Below are 24000 nucleotides of genomic sequence, written 5' to 3' on the forward strand. Positions count from 1 at the left end.
CTGGTATTTTGGTAAGTTTTTGGTTGGAGCAGTCGACTGTGGTGCCCTCACAACGGCACTTCTCGGGGCAGGCCAAGTCTGCAAAGCAGTCTCCTCCCAGCTTACTGCGGTAATCCTCAGTACCTGGTGACAATCACAAGCACAACGTCACCGAATGCCCTCGTCGTGCAAGAGTCGAACCCCAGCGTTTACTGGTACCGGTTCCAACAAAAACAGAGCAGATGGCCAGAGTGAAGGCTGTGATACAATGGAAGAATTTCGACATAGTGCAGAGGGGCTGTGCTGCTTTTGTTTGGAGTGTAAATTGTCAAAAATGAGGCAAACATGTTCGAAAAACATTGCTGATTATGATCGTATGCAACATTCCCCATGGGCATTACTATAAAATGCTGCATATGTATCACGGCCTTGGAGCCAAGTTCACAAGACTCACAAACTGTCAAGACATGTATACACGCATCCACACAAACATATTGGAGTTGTTCAGTCCTGTCACACTACAAAGCAACTGTTAGTGTTAGAAACCACAGCACAAACAAGACAGCATCAAAATTTAGATCATAGCAGAAAAAGGTTCACACCCACACAGCAGTCATCTATCATAACGTCCAGACACACACACACACACACACACACACACACACACACACACACACACACACACACACACACACACACACACACACACACACACACACACACACACACACACACACACACACACACACACACACACACACCACAGGGGGTGACAGGAGATTGCTGTCTCTTGTGTCTTGGCCATGCTGTAGGGTTTTGCAGGGCCGTTCCATGGTGCTTGACAGAACCATGTTCCACTATAGGAACCTGGCAGCCACATGGTTAGATCAAGCACAAAGGAACAACCTGCTGACTGAATGCTCCTCCGCTGGAACACAGGGGCGGGAAGGACAGAGGGCGAAAGGGAGGAGAAGAGAGAGGAGGGGGGAGAGGATGAGGTGGAGGACAAGGCAAGTAGGAGAGAGAGGAGGAGAGGATGAGAAGGAAAGGAGAGAGAGAAGAGGGAGAGGTGGAGAAGAAGAAGAAAAGTAGGAGAGGGGAGGGGAGGATGAGGATGAAAAGGAGAGGAGAGGGAGGAGACGAGATAGAAAAGGAGAGGAGGGGAGTAATGAAGAAAAGAGGAAAAGAGAAGAGGAGAATAGAGAAAATGATAGAAGAGGGGAGATAAAAGGGTGAGAAGGAGAGAGATGTAGCAAAGGAGAGGATGAGAAGGAGAGGAGAGGAGGAAAAAAGGAAATTAAATAACAATAAGAAGAGGTAGAACCGTAAGGGAGAAAGATGGAAATATGATGGCTGAAAAGCAGGGGAAAGACAGAGCCGTCTTGCTTGAGGAAATGTAATACTTGGAAAGAAGAGAGAAAGGGAGCAATAATGACAAGGAGGAGAGGAGGAGGAGGAGAAGAGGACAAGGTGGAAAGTACAGTAAAGTAAAAGCAGGGGAAGTAGACTGGAGCATCTAAAGACATCTAAACTTACAGACATAACACAGTAGAGCAGGAACAGAGCAGCAGCTACAGAGGAGTGGGAGGAGAGTTACAGCAGCACTGAAGGCAAGAGAAGCTCAGACTTCCAGGAACTCTCTTTCACGCACGCACGCATGCACACACACACACACACACACACACACACACACACACACACACACACACACACACACACACACACACACACACACACACACACACACACACACACACACACACACACACAAACAAACAGCAGCATGGTGAGAAAAAATACATTAACCATTGTGTAATAAAATTGTAATCTTATAAATATGAGTATTGTTGTTTGTAAACAGATAAGAGGAGTCACAGAGGGGGTCAAAGGTCACTGTGGGTGGTAGAGGTCAAAGGCCAGCTCAGGAGACGAGAGGTCAGGAATTTCGGACTTGGCGCAAGAATCGTGTGTGTGTGTGTGTGTTTGTGTTACTTACAGCCGACATGGTGTACTCCTGAGTGTGTGAGAGAGGCAGTAGGAGAAAGAAGAAGGGATTTCACTCGTTTATTTGAACAGAAGGGGAAAAAAGGGATGAAAAAAATGCTGCAACTTTTTCGTGTTCAGTCCTCAGGCAGTGATTCATTTAAAGAGGTAATGATTCGTGAATAGTGAGAATCTTGCTGGCATAACAGGACATTTGGTGGGTGCCTTCATCCGACACACATCCCGGTCTAGTTTGCTTTAAGCAAGACACTTGTTTTGGGGAGGATCGCGAGATGATGAAAAGCACACATAACCACATAAATGTGCTATGCCGATGAACAATAACGTTTAGCCCGTTCTACACATTCACAATTGCAAAGCACATTATTTTGTTTAATGGATTATTTGACATCAATCACTTCAGTTCAAGTGATATAGGGGGACATGATGCAAATTGAACTATAGGGGATTTTAGATGTATTGATCCAAGGCGCGAAAACCAAGGTTGTACCACAGAATAAAACATGTTTATTAAACTTCTCAACAGCAAATTAAATTATTCAGCTTTGCCGTACATGTGGTATCTGGGCTTTGAAACCCCTGTCCCCCCGGTGAGTTAAAAACTGCAGTGAGCACACACACACACACACACACACACACACACACACACACACACACACACACACACACACACACACACACACACACACACACACACACACACCATGCCTCCTCTGTGTGCTGCTGTAGTAATGACCGCCTTTAGCCTTGCTACTGATCTCATATGCATGTCTGATTTACATATTTCCCAGCACCCCTCTGAGCATAGTAACTGCGTGACCTTTTGATGTTCTGCAGTGGGCGAAACAGACACAGATGCTCACGGACACACGCTCATACATTAGCTAGCATTAGATGTGGTAAGAAGTGAGGAGGACTAGTATAAAATATAGTTTCTGTGATCGCTGTACCGATATACTTTTATTTACACAGAATCTCACATGGAGTGCCATGCTAACAGCGGCATGAGCTTATTAATTCAATTGTTCTTCTCCCTCTATTGTCAAGGTTACAGTTACCATCGAAAAACAAAAGAAGAAAAACAAGAGTTGATTATCCGGTGCCTGGTGAGACGTCACGTGATGCATTACGATGTACGTTAGACCATTAAAAGAAATCGTCTTGGCATTCAAAAGGTGTCAGTCAAAGCACGTCACTCCAAAGTGTCGAGAGTTTGTGAGTGTGCAGCATCAGCCGTGATGGACCAAACAGTGTCTTACACACACATGCTCAATGTACAATACCTGGGATGAAATACTGTTCTCTTGCTAATGGAGAGACAGAGAGAGTAAAAGTAAAAACAAAAACAAAAGGCAAGTCTAAAATAAAGCACTTACTGGCTCTGTGTGTGTGTGTGTGTGTGTGTGTGTGTGTGTGTGTGTGTGTGTGTGTGTGTGTGTGTGTGTGTGTGTGCATGTGTACGTGTGTGTGTGTGTGTGGTCAATGAGAGATGCCATAAAATGCTTAAAACAGGGAGTTGAGGTTAGTAAAGAGAGGCTGTGGGAAAATCCCAGCAGGAAGACACAGAATGAGAACGCAGGACAGTATACAGTGAACCAATTAATATAGTATGTGTCTGAACGTGTGTGAAATAATAAAAAATCTATTAGTTTACAATGCCATGTGTGTTTATACCTGAGCAGCGGAACTTCTTGCTCTTGATTTGTCCAATTCGTTTGTTGGCGAGGCGCCGGGGGCTTGTGCAGCGGGCACCGCTTGTCTCAATGGGATTGTCTTGCAGGTAATCTGCCAGCCACTTCAGATGGCAGTCACAGATAAATGGGTTTTGGGCTAAGTGACTGATACAGCCACACAGACACGGGCACATGGAGCACAGAAAACACACACAAATAAGCTGTCAGAACAATATAAAGTTGTGCACGTTCTGTTTCTTGTGTGTATGAATGTTTAAACTTTCAAAAAAAAAAAAAAATAAAAAAAAAAAATAATAATTTTTTTTTTTTAAAATTTATTATTTTTTTTTTTTTTTTTTTTTTTTTTTTTTTTTCTTTTTTAAAAAAAAAAATATTGATTTTTGTTTATGTTCAGTTTTGATGATTGACACTACTAAACATTTTACAACTTCTTATTCACCACTACAAGTCTGGTCTGTGTGCACAATGAGCTATGTGTGCATGTGTGTGTGTGTGTGTGTGTGTGTGTGTGTGTGTGTGTGTGTGTGTGAACGTACAGCGTTTGTATGGCTCTTAGTGACGAGAAGGTCCCCTTGGCGATGGTCTGGAGCTTGTTGTCATATAGTGAAAGCAGATTGAGGTTGTGGAGGTCCTGAAATGCGTCCACACGCAGACACGCTATCTTATTAGCATTCAGTAACCTTAAAGAAAGAAGCAACATGACGAAGGGGAGAGAGAGAGAGAGAGAGAGAGAGAGAGAGAGAGAGAGAGTGAGTGAGAGAGAGAGAGGGGTTGGGCATGATGGTTTATTCTGTTATCCTCTGATGACAATATTTTAGGTAAGCACTTTTCAGCAGTATGACATACCAATGAGATGCGGATGTGAGCTCTTTGCTGCAACTCCAACTTTGGTTGTGTGTGTGTGTGTGTGTTTGTGTAAATGTGTGTGCGTGTGTGTGTCTACTCACAATAGCTGCAGAGAAAACAGTCCCTCAAACAGTGCTTTAGAAATCTCAGTGATCTTGTTCCCATATAGCACCCTGCAGAGCACAAACACTGCATAAATAAGTTATGAATAAGACCACACATATTATCCATTGATACTATTAATATAAACACTCAACATATACTGTAAAGCCCAAACCCATGCCCACTACCTTCTGTTCCACTAGCATCTGTTTCTGATGGGAACATTTTAGTACCTTTTATTAAACATGAAATTAATATTTTATTAGTGAAAGATGCAGCTCCAATTAATCTTTGACAGGGTGCCAGTGCATGCTGCGTCCATGTCAAATTGTAACAAACCTTAATTGCAGACAGCCTGTGGGAAAAACTGCTGTAATTCTGAGTGTCAGGTTTGAGGAATGCCTGACAGCTACAATATCTCTTACAAGAGAACTACAGAAGTGTCCAAATCTGTGGCAAATCGCACGTAGTTACATCTGATTAAAATCCAAATTAACACTAATAAAAAAAAAGATTGTTCTGGTTCCAATTAATATGTGTATGCTCCAGATCTGTAACACATATTTACAGTATGTAGTGTGACTACAAGCCTAATAATTATGGGTGTAACCATCTTGGAAATAAGGCTTTAACCAAGATTTTAGTTTTTCCAAATCTGCCGACATTACGTGAATGCAGCATAAAACTATAGGAGTAGCTTTTTATTGAAGAGAATGCAGAAACAACCAGAGAAAAACATTAAGACCTTAAATCTAGGTTGCTAACCGTAAACACTGTGCCTTTGTGCCAACACCTGGCTGTATGAAACACCACGAAACAAACAAAACTAGTTATAACACTTTCCATCTAAATGTCTCAATAAAAAAACTCCTCCATAAATCTGGCTCCAGTGTGAGTAATGTACGCTGTTATCAGAGGAAAGCATTTTTTAAATGCATCAGATTACATACACAAACAGTTCAAGGCTGAGACTGCCACTGCCTAACCCAACAAATACCTCTCTCTCTCACACACACACACACACACACACACACACACACACACACACACACACACACACACACACACACACACACACACACACACACACACACACACACACATACACACACACACACACACACACACACACACACACACACACACACACACACACACACACACACACACACACACACACACACACACACACACACACACACACAGAGCTATCAGTCATCTTTACGCTCTATGCTGAGTTGAGCTGTGTATGTAGGCAGTTTAAAGACATGTGTTTTAGATTGGCTTTTATTTCATTGTGCTGAGTGGCTGTCCCTGAGAGACCTGAGGTTGGGAAACACACAATGTGGGGAGTGGATGCTTCATTTATGTCTCACACACACATTAGCACGTACTGTTTTGCACACACACACCACACACACACACACACACACACACACACACACACACACACACACACACACACACACACACACACACACACACAGATGCACACATGCACTGACTGAATCGATGGCTCATTTACATCCTCTCTAACTAAACCCTGACACACAATGACCACACACTGCAGTTAAATGTGAAAACCATACTGTATGTGGTGTGTCAGCATGAATGTGTGTGTCCCATTCTCTCTGTGGTGAATGTGTAATGAGGTGGCAGAAGCCTCCATTCAGCAATTCAGCATTTATGAATTATTGACTTTGGAGAGACAAGACCTTAATATAACTCCTTCATGAAATAACTCTACATCTCTCACTCCCTCTCCTGCTCCTCTCTCCATCTTCCTTCCCAAAGCTTCACACGCAAAGCAGATGGTCCGACCTGAGATTCAGGAGGAGCCAAGAGGAGGCCAACAGCACCACGGTTATTCAGTGCATCTAAAATGTCTCTATTATACTGCAAATGTGAAGCCACAATTAAAGATAATTCTAGTTTTCTTAATTTTGGCATTTTGGCTGTTAGATTTGGTAATTATTTTTTAGCCATAACAATAAGATAAGAAGTCCAACAGGGCAAGAAGCATTTGCATTCAGATGATAAAAAACCAAAACCCAGGTTAGCCAAACTAATGAAACAGAAAGGAAGGTGAAATTATTATTAAAACTGACCCTTTGCTAAGGGCCCCTTGGTAACTGTTGCTTTCTTTTTTTAAATGTTAAAAGGATTTGAGGATGCTTTTGGGTTAATCTCTCGAAATTCAATAAAAACAGAACAGATGCATAAGTTCAGATGTGCTCACAGAGTCTGACTGTCTGACTTTTCTTGTGCTTCTAGCTGGCTGTATTGTTAAGATGTTATTTTGTTCCCAGATCTCAAAAATTAACTTGGTGAGTACAGCGTTAACATAACAGATAGAAGTGATGGCTAAAACTACAAAAACAAAAAAACAAGTTATGATAGACAACAACTTTTAAGGTAAAGATATAGGTTAGATATTCCTCAAGAAATTCAAAGGGCCATAATGTTGTGTTTTGTGTAAACTGCATCTTAAATATAAACATATCACACAGTACTCACAGAGAGTTGAGAGAGCGCAGGCCTTGGAAGGCATCCGAGGCTAACTCTGATATCTGGTTGTTACTCAAGTCTCTGTGAAGAACAGAGCCAAAGACAAAAAAAACAAGAGACAGAGAGTCAGTGAGGGAGAGAGAGACATAAAAAGTGAAACACAGAGGACAGAAACAGAAGTTTTTGTGGATGGTTGACAGGGTGCACAATTCAGGTATCTCCTCATCTACTCACATCCTGCGCAGCTTCTTATAAGGAGAAAAGGCTCCAGCTGGGATCACCTTGATGGCGTTCTGCTCCAGTCGTCTGGAACCAAGCATACACACAGACCCTTGAGGGGGGACATTTACATTTGCCTATCACAGAGCTATCTCTGCTGTATCATTGACTGCTGCTTATTCCCTGGGGCTCTGGCTAAGGGGAACATTTCCAGATAAGGCGCTTTGATGACTGTTGCCAAAGTCTGTCACATTTCTCTGATCTTTTGCCCTCCTTAAACATGTGTACAGTCAAATGCACACAAAAACACACACACCCTTAACTATCTGGGCAGTGTTCCATTAAGTGCCATTCTAACTCTGCATCAGTCAGGCCCAAACAAATCAAGTGAGGCCAGGAGAGAGAAAGAGAATGGGAAAGGACAAACACAAGAGAAAACAGACCCAAACAAGCGTTCTCTAAACATTTCACATATTCAGTCACCGTGACAAGAAAGCCGGTGGAACATGATTTGCAAACCAACCATTCGATTGTGAAACATTTCCCCTAAAATTATTTTGTTCTTCATTTGCTGTTCTCTTCTGTTCAACACCACTCCAGTCCTTTCATCATTACTAAGACGTTTGACTGATCACACAGGAGGATTGCATTGTATTGTAATGTATTCTGTTTTTCTGTCATTGAGGCAAGTCCAAGTCAAGTCTCAAGGGAATTGACACTAGTCCAAGTCAAGTCTAAAATTAATAGATATGAGTGCAATTCAAGTGTGAATCATTGACTTGAGACCACCTCCAATTAACAGAGAAAAGTTCAGGTCAAGTCTCAAGTCAATCGAGTCAAGTCAAGTCTAAAGTATTATCCCAGCAGGTCCCAAGTCAAGTCTCAAATCAATCAAGACAAGTACAAGTCAAGTCCCAAGTTTTGTCAAAGCAGGGCTGAAGTTAGATCTAAAAGCAATCAGGTCTAGTCAAAGCATGTCTCAAGTCAAAGCATGTCTAAAATCAATTTAGACAAATCCAATCAAGTCCTAAAGTATTATCCTAGCAGGTCTCAAGTCAAGTCTCAAGTCAACTGAGATAAGTCCAAGTCAAGTCTAAAAGCAATCAAAACAAGTCTAAGTCAAATCTCAAGTCTAGTCAAAGCATGTCTCAAATCAATCGAAACAAGTCAGAATCAAGTCAACGGGTTGTCAACTAGTCGCAGGGTTGGTGGTTTAAACCCCGGCTCCATCGGTCCAAATGTTGAGTGTCTTTGAGGAAATTGTTTTGGATGGTCAGCTCAGTCCATTTACCATCAAAGCAGGTTTCAAATCAGACAGATTCTAATAAAGTCTTAAAGTTTTGTCAAAGCAGGTCTTGGGTCAAGTCCAAATTAAGTCTCCAAAAACAAGATCTCTGAATACTTACCACTAGAATGACAAATAATACAGTAGTTGGACCTAGTAATTACATGTGTATGGTTATGCAAAGCCTGCCTAAAGCTGGTATTTCACTTTTTTCCAGGATTTTACCAGAACTTGTCTTTGCAAAGAGTCAAATCTCATGTAAGTCAAGTCTCAGAGCAGTCTCATCCAAGTCACGTCTAGAGTCCTCATTTTTGTGACTTAAGTCAAGTTCAAGTTTCAAGTCTACAGCTCTGCGTGGTACTTTGTCACTTTAAATCTGCTGGTTATATTTTCTTGATGCCCCATCTTTAGAAAGAGATATCATTAGTCTTGTCCTTCACATTCATCTTTTTATTCTTCCTCCCTCATCTCTTCATTATTTTCTTAAGCAGGGAAGTGCTGCATGACTAGGTTTTCTTATTTCACAGATATGTGGTTTTATTTGACTCCACAGAGAGAAAGAGAAGTAGTTAAACAGAAAGGCGGTAAGAGGCAAAGAAGGAAAACAGAGAGAAGCATGGTGAAAGAGCAAGAGAAATATCACTGCACCGAGAGCGGAATGCAGGAGTTTGTGTGCCAGAGTGCATGTGTATGCATGTAGAGTAAAGCAGGTGTGTGTTTACATGTGTGCCTTACATCTCAGTGATGGTTTCAGGCAGGTTGGTGGGTATTTCAGTCAGTCCCTTTCCTCTGCAGTCCACGATGTTGTTACTGCAGGTGCAGGACTCTGGGCACTGTAACACACTGCAGGAGGTAGCTGATGACGACTGGTGACCTACGTAGAGACAAAAGGCCAATATTATCCACGGATAATGGTCGTGCTAGGTGTTAATCCCAAAAAGTGAAGCTTGTTCAAGCACACAGAATTCAGTAAAGAAAAATCAAAGTGTGAACCAGCAGAAGGGCAACAAAGTGTGCAGGTGAGAGAGACTGAGCACTGTACCTAAATGTGATAGTGACCTTGTCTATCTTCAGTATTATTTTTAGTCTTATTATGGCTTATTAATACAAAAGTGCTGTATATAGAATCAGATTGGTGCATATTTCAGTAAGAACTGTACAGTGCATACGGTTAAAGCCAAGCCATGCAATGAAAGATGAATACTTGCCTTCGTCCTCATCTTGAAAAGCATAACCAACAGACAGTAAGAAAAAGCAAAACAACACAAAGCAGAAGATGGATTTGCTACTGTAAAACAGCAAGCGGATGTACGTCACAAAATAGCCAACAAAGCAAACAGTCAACTTAACCTACCTGTGCAGGCAAACTCCTTCTTCTGCACCTCAGCCACGTTGTGCCCCCTCAAGTGTGGCGGAGCCATGCACTGCGTGTAAAGACCCAGACGGGGGCGCTGTCGCAGCCACTCTGACAGCCAGGCCACGTGGCAGTCACACTGCAGGTTGTTGGAGTGCAGGCGACTGGGGAAGAGAGGAGGTGGGAGGGAGGAGAAGAGTGGATGGAGAGTGGCGAGAACAGGTGGGGGGAGGGAGCGAAGAAATAATAGATATGAGGAATGGGTGGGAGACAGAAGCAGGGTGGGTGGAAGTAGGGGGGAAGAGGTGCAAGTACAGATCAATCAATCAACTGTACAAACAGGCACGGGTAGTAATGTGTACCAAATACTCGGCTGTGACACTTACAAGGTCCTGAGCTTCGGCATGTGGTTGAAACTGGCTACAGACAGTCGGCTGATGTTGTTGTTGTTGAGGGTGCTGAGGAGAGAAAAGAGCAGAAAACACACAACGCCATATATATTCATTGGACTCTTCTGTAGTGACAGGGTTGTTGTACACAGACACAGAGAAGTGGCTTAGTCAGCAAAGCAGGTATGGAAGTTGGACTCTGCTGAGTGTGTAATCATTGTATTTTTTTTTATTAACTCTAAAAACATCCTGACAACAAAATTGTTTTTCAAACAGTCTTGATGACAACAAGATTTGTCTGTGACTTAAAGGGTAACTACCGTTTTTTTCAACCTGGACCCTATTTTCCTATGTTTTTGTGTCTAAGTGACTGAGGGGAAAAACAATCTTTGACACTGGTCCAGTATTAAGCAAGATCACTGCAGTCGGCAGTGGCGAAACAAGCCACAATGTAAGTTAACAGGGCAATTGTCCAGCTTGTATTTACCTTCACAAAAGTGCTCGTTTTTTAATAAATTAATATTCTAAGTGTCTGACAACATTATGGAAAGGATTTCTGAGGATGTCAACCTTTCTGTTAAAGAGTAAGATCCTTTTTTTAAACATAAAAACAGCCGCAAAATTGCGTTCGCTAAACCCACAGACTCCATGTAAATAAACAGTAATTTTAGCATCATAAAATACACTTCATTCAAAGTCGACAGAAACAAAATAAAACTATGAAAAGACATTTTGGGTCGTGTTTCCATTTTTCCAACCATCACAACTCTAGTTTTCGTTGAAATAAACATAGTTTACCGATTTACATGTGAAACTATGTTGGCTCTATACACGCTAAAAGTATTGCTTTTTTAAATGGAGTCTGGTGGGTTTAGCGCTAATGACTTCAGAGCTGTTTCTGGTTGAAAATAAAGAGGTTTTAAAGGTCTATCTCTGAAGGGATCCTTTCCATAATGTTGTCAGACACTTAGAATATTAATGTGAGCCTGTCCGTGGCAAAACAAGCACTTTTGTGAAGGTAAATACAAGCTGGGCAATTGCCCTGTTAACTTACATTGTAACTTGTTTCGCCACTGCCGACTGCAGCGATCTTGCTTAATACTGGACCAATGTCAAAGATTGTTGTTGCCATCAGTCACTTAGACACATAAACATAGGAAAATAGGTTGAAAAAAAACGGTAGTAGTTACCCTTTAACCCTACTGAGGGTTTAGCTAACTAGCTCTCTTATCAGCGGTCTCATTTGATTAAAACCATCTTAGCCATCCGTGTATCTCGCTTTTTCAGACACAACATAAAAAAACACAATTTAATCATTCGATCGTTAATTGTTTTGACTGCAGGATGCACAGCAACTATTTGACATCTTGGCACTGAAATGAAAACAGGCACAACAGTGTCTTTCTAGTAAGCTAACAAAATTTGCATTTCAGCAAAAACACTTGACTAATTTATGAAATAATAATATATTTTGAAAAAACTATGAAAACAGTATTGTATTATTAAGTGTATTATGACAAAACGTCTCTTAAGGAAAAGTGTCAGTGAACATGACTAGGCTCATAAATCAGTTCAATACTCTAACTACTCCTTGTGCATATACACAGCAAATTATTCGTAATTTTGACTTTGAAATCAAAGCAATATGCCTTTGTCCCATAATACGATGAAAATTAATATCCGTCATTAGGAAAATCAACAAGCTTCTTAGTCAGGCTGACTTTAGGACAGACAAGGGTTCTGTAAAATGGCACTAATGATGGTAATTATTAAATAATGAGAAGATGATAGCAATACTGTCATTCCTGAATATACATGAAACTGCCCTTTTTCAGGAGCTGTACAGGCAATGCAGTCTTTCAAAGGTCAACGAGGATATTAACCGTTTAGTTTCCCATTGCTGTTACTGTTCATCATTTATTATGCTGTTGTTAGCGGTGCAACTGAATAAACAGGTACTCACAGCACTTCCAGGTCACGTAACGCTCGGAAAGCTCCATCTTCAATACAGCTGATGTGGTTGTAGTCCAACTGGCTGTACACACACACACACACACACACACACACGTCTTACAATATATCTTCAGGTGAAATTTAGGCCAGACAGCCAACTCATCAACAACCTCTCTCTGTCACCCTCACACTCACTTTCTCTTTTGCTTTGTTCTGTCTCCTGAGCATAGATGTATTTCTCAACAAATTCATCTCTGTATCCATTCCCCTTTCATGCTCTCTTCTATCTGACGTCTAATTTGTATGCGCTGCTCTTTACCTCCTTCCACTTTCTTTCTCTCTCTCTCTCTCTCTCTCTCTGTCTCTCTCTCTCTCCTTTCTCAGAATCACTTTACGGAAAAAATGTAATTAAGACATAAGGACAGTAAATCATGTGCTGTCATCCGCATGCTAATGCGCACGCACACACACACACACACGCACACACACACACACGGTAACACACACGGTAACACACACGGACACACACACTGCCCTGCCCTTTTACAATAATTGCGAGGCATTTCAAAAAAATTCTCTGATGTGGAAAAAAACCCAGGATGCAGGCAAATAGTTGGAAAATCCATATTTCTAGAATTACTGCTGAGCAATTACCTGTGAAATGACCAACAATTATCTTCAATGATCATAACTATGACTGAGGCAAAACAAAGAGAGAAAACAGAAATGCCAGTGACGTGACCATAGCACACAAACACACACACACACACACACACACACACACACACACACACACACACACACACACACACACACACACACACACACACACACACACACACACAACTGCTAACGAGCAGCGGTGCCAGTCAATACAGCAAGCAGGAGGCACATGACATTTAACACAATGAAATATTGATGCACAAGCACATGGGGGCTGTGCACATTTGCAAACACATTGAAAAGCAAGCGACAGATGTGCACGCACATGCACGCACACACACACACACACACACACACACACACACACACACACACACACACACACACACACACACACACACAAAAGCACAAAAAGTATTGCCAAAGTGCAACTTACAGGTTCTTGATTTCCACAGCTCCCCTGAAGGCTTTTCTTGGAACCCCCTGAATCTGATTCTCGCTGAGATCACTGGACAGAAAGAGAAAGGTGAAGAGAAGAGAGAAAGAAAAAATAACGTGTCAGAGAGTTAAACCAAGCTGTCACAGAGAATCCTGCTTTGCAGCACAAGTACTTGATGTAATCACCAAAATGCATTTAATGCAGTATGTCTGGCACTTAAGTGCCAGACATACTGTATCATCTGCAAAATTTTGTTCCTTGCACACGGAGCACTCCTTCGCCAAATATAATCAACTGTCTCTATTCATCTCTCAGTGACACAAAAAACTCTCCCTCTGAAACCACATATCCACGTATCTGGAGCCAGACACAATTCAATTGTCTGCTTTGAACATCCATCCAACTCAGGTATAAGAGGCTTAAAGAACCTGTAGGGGGCACTAGTGACCTCCGCTTCCCACAAAGGTTCCTCTTCCTCCACTCATCTCTCCCTCGCCGCCTCCCCCACCTCCTTCCTTTGCTTTTAAAGAGTGAGTGATGGATGTGTGTGTCTGTACACTGGGGTTTACAGAGATTTAATTTTCAGCCACTTTAACTAAGCTGCAGCTTGGAAAACAGCAAAAACACAAAGATAAACACACTAAATTTACTGCAGCCGGTGACACACACAAACACACACACACACACACACACACACACACACACACACACACACACACACACACACACAGAGACACAGACATATGTGTGCCAATACATGTTCCTCTTCACTCACACAAGCACATAAATACACTGAAACACAAACACATGAACAGGTGTGTCACATGAACTAAATCTACTGCCTGTAGCCAACTAAAATACATGCTATCACTGGTTGGTATAGCAACTTCATTTATTGAAGGACATGAATGTACGCACAAATAGTTACATGAAATGAGGCATTAAGCACGCTCGCATACACATGCAAAACATAATAAAGTAATGTAAAGAAGAGGGATTAGAATGAATTAAGCGGTTTCAAAAGATGCAGATGTGAAATGCAGCCACTAAAACATCAAAAATATTGAATCTCATCATCAGAGAAACATCTCAACATCACTGGAAACAGGACACTTAGACATCTTAATGGTTTCCCAGACTGCTTGACTCGGTGTGCGTGTGTCGTCCGCCGCCAGTACAAACCCAAGTTCCAGACAGACTATTTGACCTTTCACCACTGACCCTCCAGCTCTTGACCCCCGACTGTGGCAGCGTGACCTCCACCATGCTAATCAGCTAACAGCTAATGCCCGGCCACATTCCTCACATTTTTGTGTGTGATCGTATAATCAGTACTGCAGGTATCATCCATCTCCTGTGTTTCCACCTGCTACTTCCATATCTACATTAGAAGTATAATTTGTTTTGTGTTGCCAATAATAAAGAAAAATGACAGAGAGGGTGTTTGAAAGATGGAGAACGTTGAGTGGTTTTATTTTTGTTCTTTGACAAAACTAGTCAATTTATTGCAATCAGAGGTAAAAGTCAGCAGCTCTTCAGCCTCCTGTTGGACGAAGGACTGATGTACGTTTTTGATTGATAGCTGAGACTGCAGGGAGCAATGTAAACAAAATTTCTCTGGTAACTGCAGCTTATTAGCAAAGGGACAGATGTTTGCATTGATGAAAAAAGGACGATTGTTATGCATCTACACCCGCTGATCATCTGCATGAAAATGTTTAATATGTTCAAACTGCTACAGCTGAAACTGGCTATGAAGCCTGCGGAAATTACATGAGAGAGAGAGTGTAGTTTTCCTCTTGGAAGTTTGTTTCTCCTAGTAGCCAAGCTGTAAGACGTTCACAAAGTATGACTCTTTTGTATCCATGTAGCTCTGCGATCAGTCAGTGAATTTAAAATGTTTATATGTGAGGATTTGCTGCTTTTCTCTGTTTCAAATCATGCAAAACAATTTGTTTGGACTGTTCAGTCGGACAAAACAAGCTGAAAACATTAACTTCAGCTCTGAAGAAATCATGAGGGCCAAAATAATTGTTGCACAGAATGACCAACAAATGTAAAATGTAACTTCCTCATATATAGATAAAGCAGTCCTAACTAATGTAATTTCAGTTGGACTTTACATGTGCACATTAACGCATACATATGCACCTGCACACACACACACACACACACACACACACACACACACACACACACACACACACACACACACACACACACACACACACACACACACACACACACACACACACACACACACACACACACACACGGCAAGTACACATCATGTTTCAATGCTCTCTGATGCCGGGATCAATCAACATGATCCTGGAATAAGACTTTACAAACAAAGGTAGATGAAAAAGAGGCTTCACTTCTGCTGTTTTACACACACAAAACAAACATGTATGTGCTTCTCCTCATGCACACACACACACACACACACACACACACACACACACACACACACACACACACACACACACACACACACACACACACACACACACACACACACAGAGCGGCTGGTCTGAATCAAATGGAGTGTATCCTGATACTGTTTTTACAGGACCAGGGGGGGGTTTGCAAAACAGCCATGCTCCTTTAACCACTGCAACTCTAAGACCAAATAAACACTCTAAAGTACTCCTTAACCCTACGCAAACACACATTGACACACATGCACACACAGCAGAGTGTGTAACCTGCATTACGCATCCACTTCATCTGCCTATCGGATGTAGAAATGCGTAAAAACCTGTTAATGTGTCATATGAGGAGATGACAGCTTGACAGTTTGTATGTCTATGTTTTAGGCCGCACACAGACCTCAGTGTAAACGACAGCACACAGTTAACTAATGTTGGCCACAGTGTGTTTACACATAACATGTTCACCTGGAAACGTACAACACACTTGTAATGTATAGTAAACACCACATGAAGGTAGGGGTTGGTACACTAGCGGTGGTGTACAGCAATGGTTCTCAAAGTGAGGTCCGGAGACCCCTAGGGGTCCTTGAGGGGGTTCCAGGGGGTCCCCAGCAAAAAGTGGAATAGTTTATTTTCACTATAATTCCATCCATAAGTAACACAATGACAGAATGTATGACGATTTTGGTCATTTTCAAAGACTTTCTGTAATAAAACATCTAAAAGCAAAAATCCTATCAGGTGGGGACCCTGGGACAAAATCTAATCAAATGGGGGGTCCGTGGTCTAATTTGTGTCAGTTTGGGCGTCCTTGATGTCAAAAAGTTTGAGAACCACTGGTGTACAGTATGAAAGTTTGCATGCGTGTGACATATACATTTATCTTCTGATGCACTGAGATGATTGGACATTGATTTTTTACGTCCACCTGTCCCTGTGATCTACGACAAGAGAGAGACAGCACGCACGAACACACATAGTACATGCATGCATATATGATTGGCAGTTTGGGGTAGTGTGGGGAAGTGCAGGAGGCCACTCTCAAACCTATTCATCACTCAGACCACCAGAGAGAGAGAGAGAGAGAGAGAGAGAGAGAGAGAGAGAGAGAGAGAGAGAGAGAAAAAGGGTGAATAGTAAGTTTTCCCCCTACGAGGAAATTGACTTCTTAGAGACTTAGGAGTGGATTTTTTTCCTCAGTTTTGAGCCAAGGCACCTGATTCAAGTTCATCTTTAGTTAAATGATTTGGTAGATGTCCCACCCACCACTTTCCCTCTCTTTCTCCCAATATCCTTCTCTAGCTTTCTTTCCACTGACCTCTCCCATGTCATACTCTTTTCTCTGAAATTGGTCTTGTTGTTGGACTTCCCCAAAGTTTAACCCCTCACCTTTGCCCCTGTGCCTTAACCGGGAGGTTACCTTCATTAAAAGAGGCTCCTGCTGAGCCCAGTGCGTGTGTGCAAGTGTGAATGTGTGTGCATGTGCTTTCGTTTGTACGGGCCGGAGGTATTAAATCCACAAAGGAGCTATACCATGCTGCTAAGTTAAGAACCTTCTGAAACACACACATCCACCCACCCACACACACCCACACACACACACACACTCTCTCTCTCTCTCTCTCTCTCTCTCTCTCTCTCTCTCTCTCTCTCTCTCTCTCTCTCTTTTTGACCACAGGAGGCTGACTAAATCTGAAAACACCAGCGTCATGTTTTTTTGTGGACGGGTAAAACAGAGCTTTTGAGAAACAATGACGTAAGCCTGCTAAGACAATGGTGTGGCAGTAAAGTACGTAAGAAGATGACTGTCTGTCACCTGTAACCCACTCTGTGATCACTTGTTTTAAATGTCAGTACAGCTGATCACACAATACAGGTGTTGGCATTGAACTCAATTTATGTTTACAGTATATTGTCAAGTTCACAATCACAAAATTGTGATTTGATTGACAACTTGCCTTGGTAAACAGGTAGCATTTATGATCGAATAACTTTTTTTAATTATCGTTTAGCTGTCTGATAAAAGAAACAGAAAAATAATAATGGAAATGGAAACAAAGATGTAACCAGCTGAGACTGAGAAATGGGGCTGTGACTCTAGCAGATGTTGGCTGTGATTCACAATTTGGTTGTTTGCTGACCAAAAGAATAAGAAGAGCAGGGTTTTAGCAGTTTTTATTTTGCTTTGGTGTTTCACTAGGGAGAGAGAAAATGTCCTACCAAACTAAGGTATGGACGCTCATCGTTTGAACCGATCAGATTGAGTCTGAATCGTGTGGACATGGTCTTTTTCTAAATCTACTGACCTTCCTCTGTCTGTTATTCTCACCTTTGGTGGCCCAGGATGTGTGTTTGTGTGTGTGCGTGTGCATGTGTGTGCGTGATAGAGTCAGGTCTCCAGTGTTAAGAGCTTAGTGCTGCTTTTCTAAAGAGTCTTTTCAGAATGAGAGGGGCTTTTGACGCCCTGCGTGGCTAAGAAGACCTGGGCATGAAAGAGCAGCACTCAATTCTCACACATGCACCCCTCATCCTTCCCCTCCTCCCTGCTCTTTCTCTCTCACACTAGACACACACACACACACACACACACACACACACACACACACACACACACACACACACACACACACACACACACACACAGTTATACAGTTTCTGAACCTCTTTTGTACGTGCCCTACTGCCACGAGATTCTTCCCAGGTCCAGCAAACTGGGAGTTCCCGTGGATCTATATACCAGTGTGTGTGTGTGTGTGTGTGTGGCAGGGTATGGGCCAGAGTTGGCAGAACAGTAAACTAATCATCTTGTTCAAATCCCTTTCGGAGACCTTAATCCTATTAAGTATAAGAATGTGTGAATGGGCAAAGAAGGAGCTGGAAAGAGTCAAAATGGAAAAAAATGAAAAGAAAGTAAGGGAGAGATGGACAGTGTGAGAAAATATGAGCGCAGAAGATAAGACGGATACTTCGCAAGAGAGTTTTAGTAGAGGGGTGTTTAGGATGGGATGGTCATGGAGAAAGACTGAAACAAGACTGTGTGTGTGTGTGTGTGTGTGTGTGTGTGTGTGTGTGCATCCTTCAGCTAATTCAGGGAGCAATACCATGAAGTGGACCCCCAAAGACCACACTTCTGTGAGCAATTAGGAGGAGAAAGACTCCCAAAGAAAAGAGAGGGGATGAGGGGGAGAAAGGAGAAGCAGGAGAGGAGGCTTGCTGAAGACAATGCAGAGGATTACTGAACACACTGGGGCAGGACTGGCACCTGGGAATGTGGAGGAATGTGAGTGTGATGGTTTTATCCTAGAAATCTAGTGTGGTAGACTTTTAAGATTGAGTGTGCACAACATGATAGAAAATGATTATTTTTCCAAGTTAGACCAAGTTATTATGCAGAATCACCCATACCCTCCTACACACACGAACACACACACACACACACACACACACACACACACACACACACACACACACACACACACACACACACACACACACACACACACACACACACACATCATCTTTCAGCCTCTCTTCAGTCGCTCTCTTCTAAACTAATATTGACTTTGCTCATGAATGACAGATCTGCAATCATCCTCCCTCTCCCTTCTCTTCCCATCTCATTGTCTGTTTTCTTTATTCCTCATCACGCCTCACACACATACTTTAAATGCCAGGTAAGAGGGTTGCTATGGTTACTGGAGCAGAGTGGACACATAGGGGACATTTTGACTTGGCAGAGAGGATGTCCCCATATGTGTGCGTGTGAATGCCTGTCTGGCTACCGGGATGGCGATTTGCCAGAGAAGGTGTGTGTGTGTGTTTGTGTGTGTGTGTGTTGCCTCCAAAATGTTATAACATTACAGAGTGCTCAGTTTACACAAGCTCTTGTGGCAAAAGCTGCGTTATTTTCTTCTTGCTGCTTTGCTTGAGTTTTATTTTGCAACATTTCTTCCTTTATACTCTGGAAACAGACTGGAAAGCCAAGATGATTGCTTGGTAGAAATGCTACATTCTGCCTACTGATTTCCTACATAAATAGCTCCTGCTCTTTCCATTCAGCTACCAATCGTTTTGTAGTGAGCTCTTAACAAAGCCAGCTGTGAGCCTCTAGCCAAACTTGTAACACCAGCGTCTTGTTGCTGAGGAAACGGCATACTCAACAGACATTGCTATCAAATCTATCTAGAAATATTAACTAAAACTAAATAACAAAGCTGAAAAAATAAAGATCATGATTGGTATGTATGGTGTGTGTGTGTGTGTGTGTGTGTGTATGTGTGTGTGTGTGTGTGTACATGCATGTGTGTAAAGGGATGTGTAAAACCAGACTGATTACGTCGCTTTCCAGCCCAGGAACAGATTAGTCAGCGCTCTGAGACCATGACATCATCAGAAATGTTTACACGTGTAATTATAGCCAGTGAGGAATACATCTGTTTCACGCACGCACGCACGCATGCACGCACACTGTAGAGAAATGGACAGTGGCTTGCAGTAACTGCTGAGAAGCACTTTGTAATGGTGACATGGTTTCCCTCTAAACATCTGATGCTGATATTTAGATTTAAAGATGCTTCAATAGAAGGGCCTATCATACTGTGCACTGACTCACATGTTAGAAAACATTGCTCTTCTTTCAGGATTTACATTTGCAAGAGAAGCAGGTAATTGTATGAAACATTGTAGGAAACATTTTTATTTCACACATACACACTACAGCTGGCTGAGCCCATTGTGTGTGAACATTTTTATCTATTCTAAATGTCCCTTTCATTTTAATGCTATTATCAACATGGAAAAGTGGATCGGCTTGCTTTGTGCTTTTGTCGCCTTGCTTTGACGAGGGGGCGGAGAATTCGCATCAGCTGTGTGCTTGGCCATCAAGTGTTATTTCAGACTGGACGTGCTGCGATGATAGCTCCGTTCACAACGACAACACACACTAGAGTTTAGATTCTCTGCCCGAGCCCGACCCGAGCCATTATTTTCCGCCACTATCCTCTGGCCGGGCCGGGCCCTTGCATTTGTGTATTTTTTTTAATCATTACTTTATTAGCCTAATTGGGTGGGGAGAAAGCTATGCAATAATCAGAAATATTATCTATATAGGCTATATTTAGGCCAAAGTAGGACTAACAAATGTGTCCAAAAAGTTACACAAGTTAGACTACAGTTTACAAAATGCAACAGGTGTTATGCGCGGAGTCTCCTCCTCTAGCACACATCATACCGGGCCTGCTGTGCTGTGTGTAGCATGGAGCTCGAGGATGTAAAGAAAAAAAGAAAAACAGGAGAATTACCTTTGAGCAAGTTTGGAGGAAAGTCAGGGGTATGGAACCATTTTAAACAAGTGGTGGGCAGTGACAACATATGTGTCGGCTTTGTCAAGTGCATTAAGTGCGGCACGCTGCTCGCCTACGACAGCAAATAAAACGGGGATTTGGATGATGAACAGACACAGGAAGCAGGCTCGCCGTGGCAGAAAAGATGATAGTCAGCCTTCAATGTCCTCTTTTGTTACTTCTCCAAGCATACCCCTGAGGGCGAGGCAAGCCCTCACAGAGAAATGTGTTGAGTTTTTTTTACGTTTCTTCATTCGGATCCATTTCTGAATAAATGGCTACATGCTTCATCCTTGTTGCGTTATTCATTAAGATAATTCTAAATAGATTTCTGCAGTTCAAACAACTTGGAAATGTAGTTGACAACGTCAGTTATAACGGCCCACGTATTAAAAAAAAATGTCTGGTTGAAATCGGGCTCAGGCTCATAATTACAGTTAATGTGTCGGCTGGGCTCGGACAAAACGTGCACGGGCTTGGGTAGGGTCGGGCTTGATTTTTTGGGCCCAATCTAAGCTCTGAAACACACAGATCACTTTGGTCTTGTCAATTGAACCATTTGGCAACTTTTTAAAAGTAAACTTTCCATTCCAAATCTTATCCATTTCGGCGTCTTGTGCTCGCCATCCACTCAAAACGTAACGTTAGCCTATTACTCTTTGGCCGGTTTGCAAGCCCAAAACAAGTGTGTGCGGCGTGCCTGTTGTTTAGTTTCCGGTCTAGCTATCCGGTGCGGTGTTGTAGTTGTTCAAACGTTACTAGTTGTTGCAAAAGCATGTGAAAAAAACGACAAAGTTTGCTACACCAAAAAGAACGTTAATCTTGCGATAAAAAAATTCACGCCGTTAAAATGGGTTTGCGTTAACGCCGTTAAGAACACGTTTAACTGACAGCACTACTTTCTTTTTTTGGGGCATTTATTTATAGGACAGCTGAAGACATGAAAGGAGAGAGAGAGAGAGAGAGAGAGAGAGAGAGAGAGAGAGAGAGGGGGAATGGCATGCAGCAAAGGGCCACAGGTTGGAGTTGAACCCGCGGCTGCTACATCGAGGAGTGAATATATGGGCGCGCTTTACCAGGTGAGATACCCACGCGCCCTGGATTACATCCCTAAACCTTACTTTTACAGTAGATTGTCTAAACTAGCAATTAAGACAACATAAGACTAAAAGGGTTTCCCTGATATTTTTTGTGGCTTTAGAAATATTTTCTTAGCAAATTTCGTACAAAAGTGTTGTTTGCATGACCTTTATTTGTCATTGTTGAATAAATCCTCGCTCACACAGTCGCTAACAAGCACCTATTGACCAAGTAGTGTGCAATTATTGTTGTGCTAATGCTAGTGAGCGTTGCTATCAAGTAATAGTGATGACATCAACCAATATAGATTAAATTAGCTTTCCATCTCAAATTTGATATCTCAAAGCCGATCAACAGTCGAGCTGTAATGATTAGTCGGTAAACAGAAAATTAATCAGTAAAGCCCAAAAGAGAAAACAATATGCAGATCTGCGATCGACTATAATTCATTTAGCATTTTGCTCTTTGAGTGCCCTCTGCTGGTCAATTTGGAGTTTAATGTCCTCCTTTTTCTAGAAGCTTTTTTGCTTTATTTCAGTGCAGAGAGGATTCAGACAAAAGAAAGTATGATTGATTTCTAAACATTCTATCTTTCTCAAACTCTTTTGGCATTTTAAGCACATAGGGACTAAATGTAATCAAAGAATTTGAATGTCACATCTTAGATCTCTCTCTTCCCTGCATTGATTCCTTCTAGTCCATTCCTTTTACATTTCACTTCCTTCCTCACATTTCTCTCACTCAAACCTCTTTTCTTAAATCCTTCTTTTCCCCCCTTTTTTCTTTGGCAACCTTTCCCTCTCCTCTCTCCCTTTCTCTCTCTCTTTATTCTTTCTCTCTCACATCATCTCCACCCTCCACCACCCTCCTTTGCCCTGCTCCCTGTGTAATGAGTCTAATCCATCAGCCAGACAGTATTAATCGTATTCCGATAGCAGTGTGTTCACTCGCTGCTCGCTGCTGTCTCCGTCTCTACGAGTCAATAACCCCAGCTCTAACACCTACACATGTAGGTGTGTGTGTGTGTGTGTGTGTGTTTGTCTCTGTGTGTGTGAATTTTAAAACCAGCTCAGCACTATGACCAAATTTATTGCAGTCTTTGCCTGGAAGGGTGTCCAAAACACACACAAGATGTAGACATAGACACACACACCACAGCTAAAATGACCACCGCTGGCCGTGTTGCCAGACCACTCGGTTACCACAAACTCTTGGTCAGTGACATCATATCCTTTTCCTGTTTGCCTCTTACGTTGCCATACAATAATAAATAGAAAAGATAAATAGAAAGTGACAGCACATGGCCGCGTGTCTGGGTCTATTTGTGTGGGTTTGCGGATCTGCATCTGCATCTGCGTGTGTGTGTGCGTGTGTGTGTGTGTGTGTGTGTGTGTGTGTCCCAGTCTGCATATCCCTTGCCAGGTCAGAAAGTTTTTCACCCACGTCTTTGACCTGATCTGCTACAAACTCCATGACCCAATAAGCTGAAGCAGCCACCTCCCTTCTTGTCTGCCTCCTTTCCATTTAAAAGCCCCAACGTCTTACAAATAACCCCTCTCACTACAGGATAAAGTATCAATCTGGCGCCTAACGATCCTTTGTCATTTTCAGGCTTAGCTATTCCATCTAATTTTTTCCCTTACAATTTTGCTTCATCCATCAATTGCTGCACTAGTCTTCTGATCGCTTAATCACTGCATCACTCTTT

At 42.2% G+C, this 24000-nt stretch overlaps 1 protein-coding gene across 16 annotated transcripts in view; it reads right to left on the bottom strand.

Moving 5' to 3' along the window:
• The window catches only part of slit2 (slit homolog 2 (Drosophila)), an 86904-nt gene that overhangs the window by 20403 nt on the left and 42501 nt on the right, over window positions 1–24000 (bottom strand). For 5 of the 16 annotated variants that reach the window (XM_039796403.1, XM_039796370.1, XM_039796454.1 and 2 more), the window contains exons 5-18: window positions 13433–13504; window positions 12344–12415; window positions 10378–10449; window positions 9992–10155; window positions 9846–9857; window positions 9373–9511; window positions 7368–7439; window positions 7143–7214; window positions 4625–4696; window positions 4214–4357; window positions 3658–3821; window positions 3267–3290; window positions 1976–1993; window positions 1–123 (exon numbers count right to left, since the gene is read on the bottom strand). The exon at window positions 1–123 is cut by the window's left edge and continues 28 nt beyond it. In XM_039796403.1, coding sequence (XP_039652337.1) covers window positions 1–123; window positions 1976–1993; window positions 3267–3290; window positions 3658–3821; window positions 4214–4357; window positions 4625–4696; window positions 7143–7214; window positions 7368–7439; window positions 9373–9511; window positions 9846–9857; window positions 9992–10155; window positions 10378–10449; window positions 12344–12415; window positions 13433–13504 — 1220 coding nt within the window. The remainder of the gene's footprint in view (window positions 124–1975; window positions 1994–3266; window positions 3291–3657; window positions 3822–4213; window positions 4358–4624; window positions 4697–7142; window positions 7215–7367; window positions 7440–9372; window positions 9512–9845; window positions 9858–9991; window positions 10156–10377; window positions 10450–12343; window positions 12416–13432; window positions 13505–24000) is intronic. The other 11 variants (XM_039796387.1, XM_039796461.1, XM_039796438.1 and 8 more) reach the window with 6 other exon arrangements.

The sequence above is a fragment of the Perca fluviatilis genome, chromosome 1 (assembly GCF_010015445.1).
Source record: "Perca fluviatilis chromosome 1, GENO_Pfluv_1.0, whole genome shotgun sequence".
Taxonomy (NCBI): domain Eukaryota; kingdom Metazoa; phylum Chordata; class Actinopteri; order Perciformes; family Percidae; genus Perca; species Perca fluviatilis.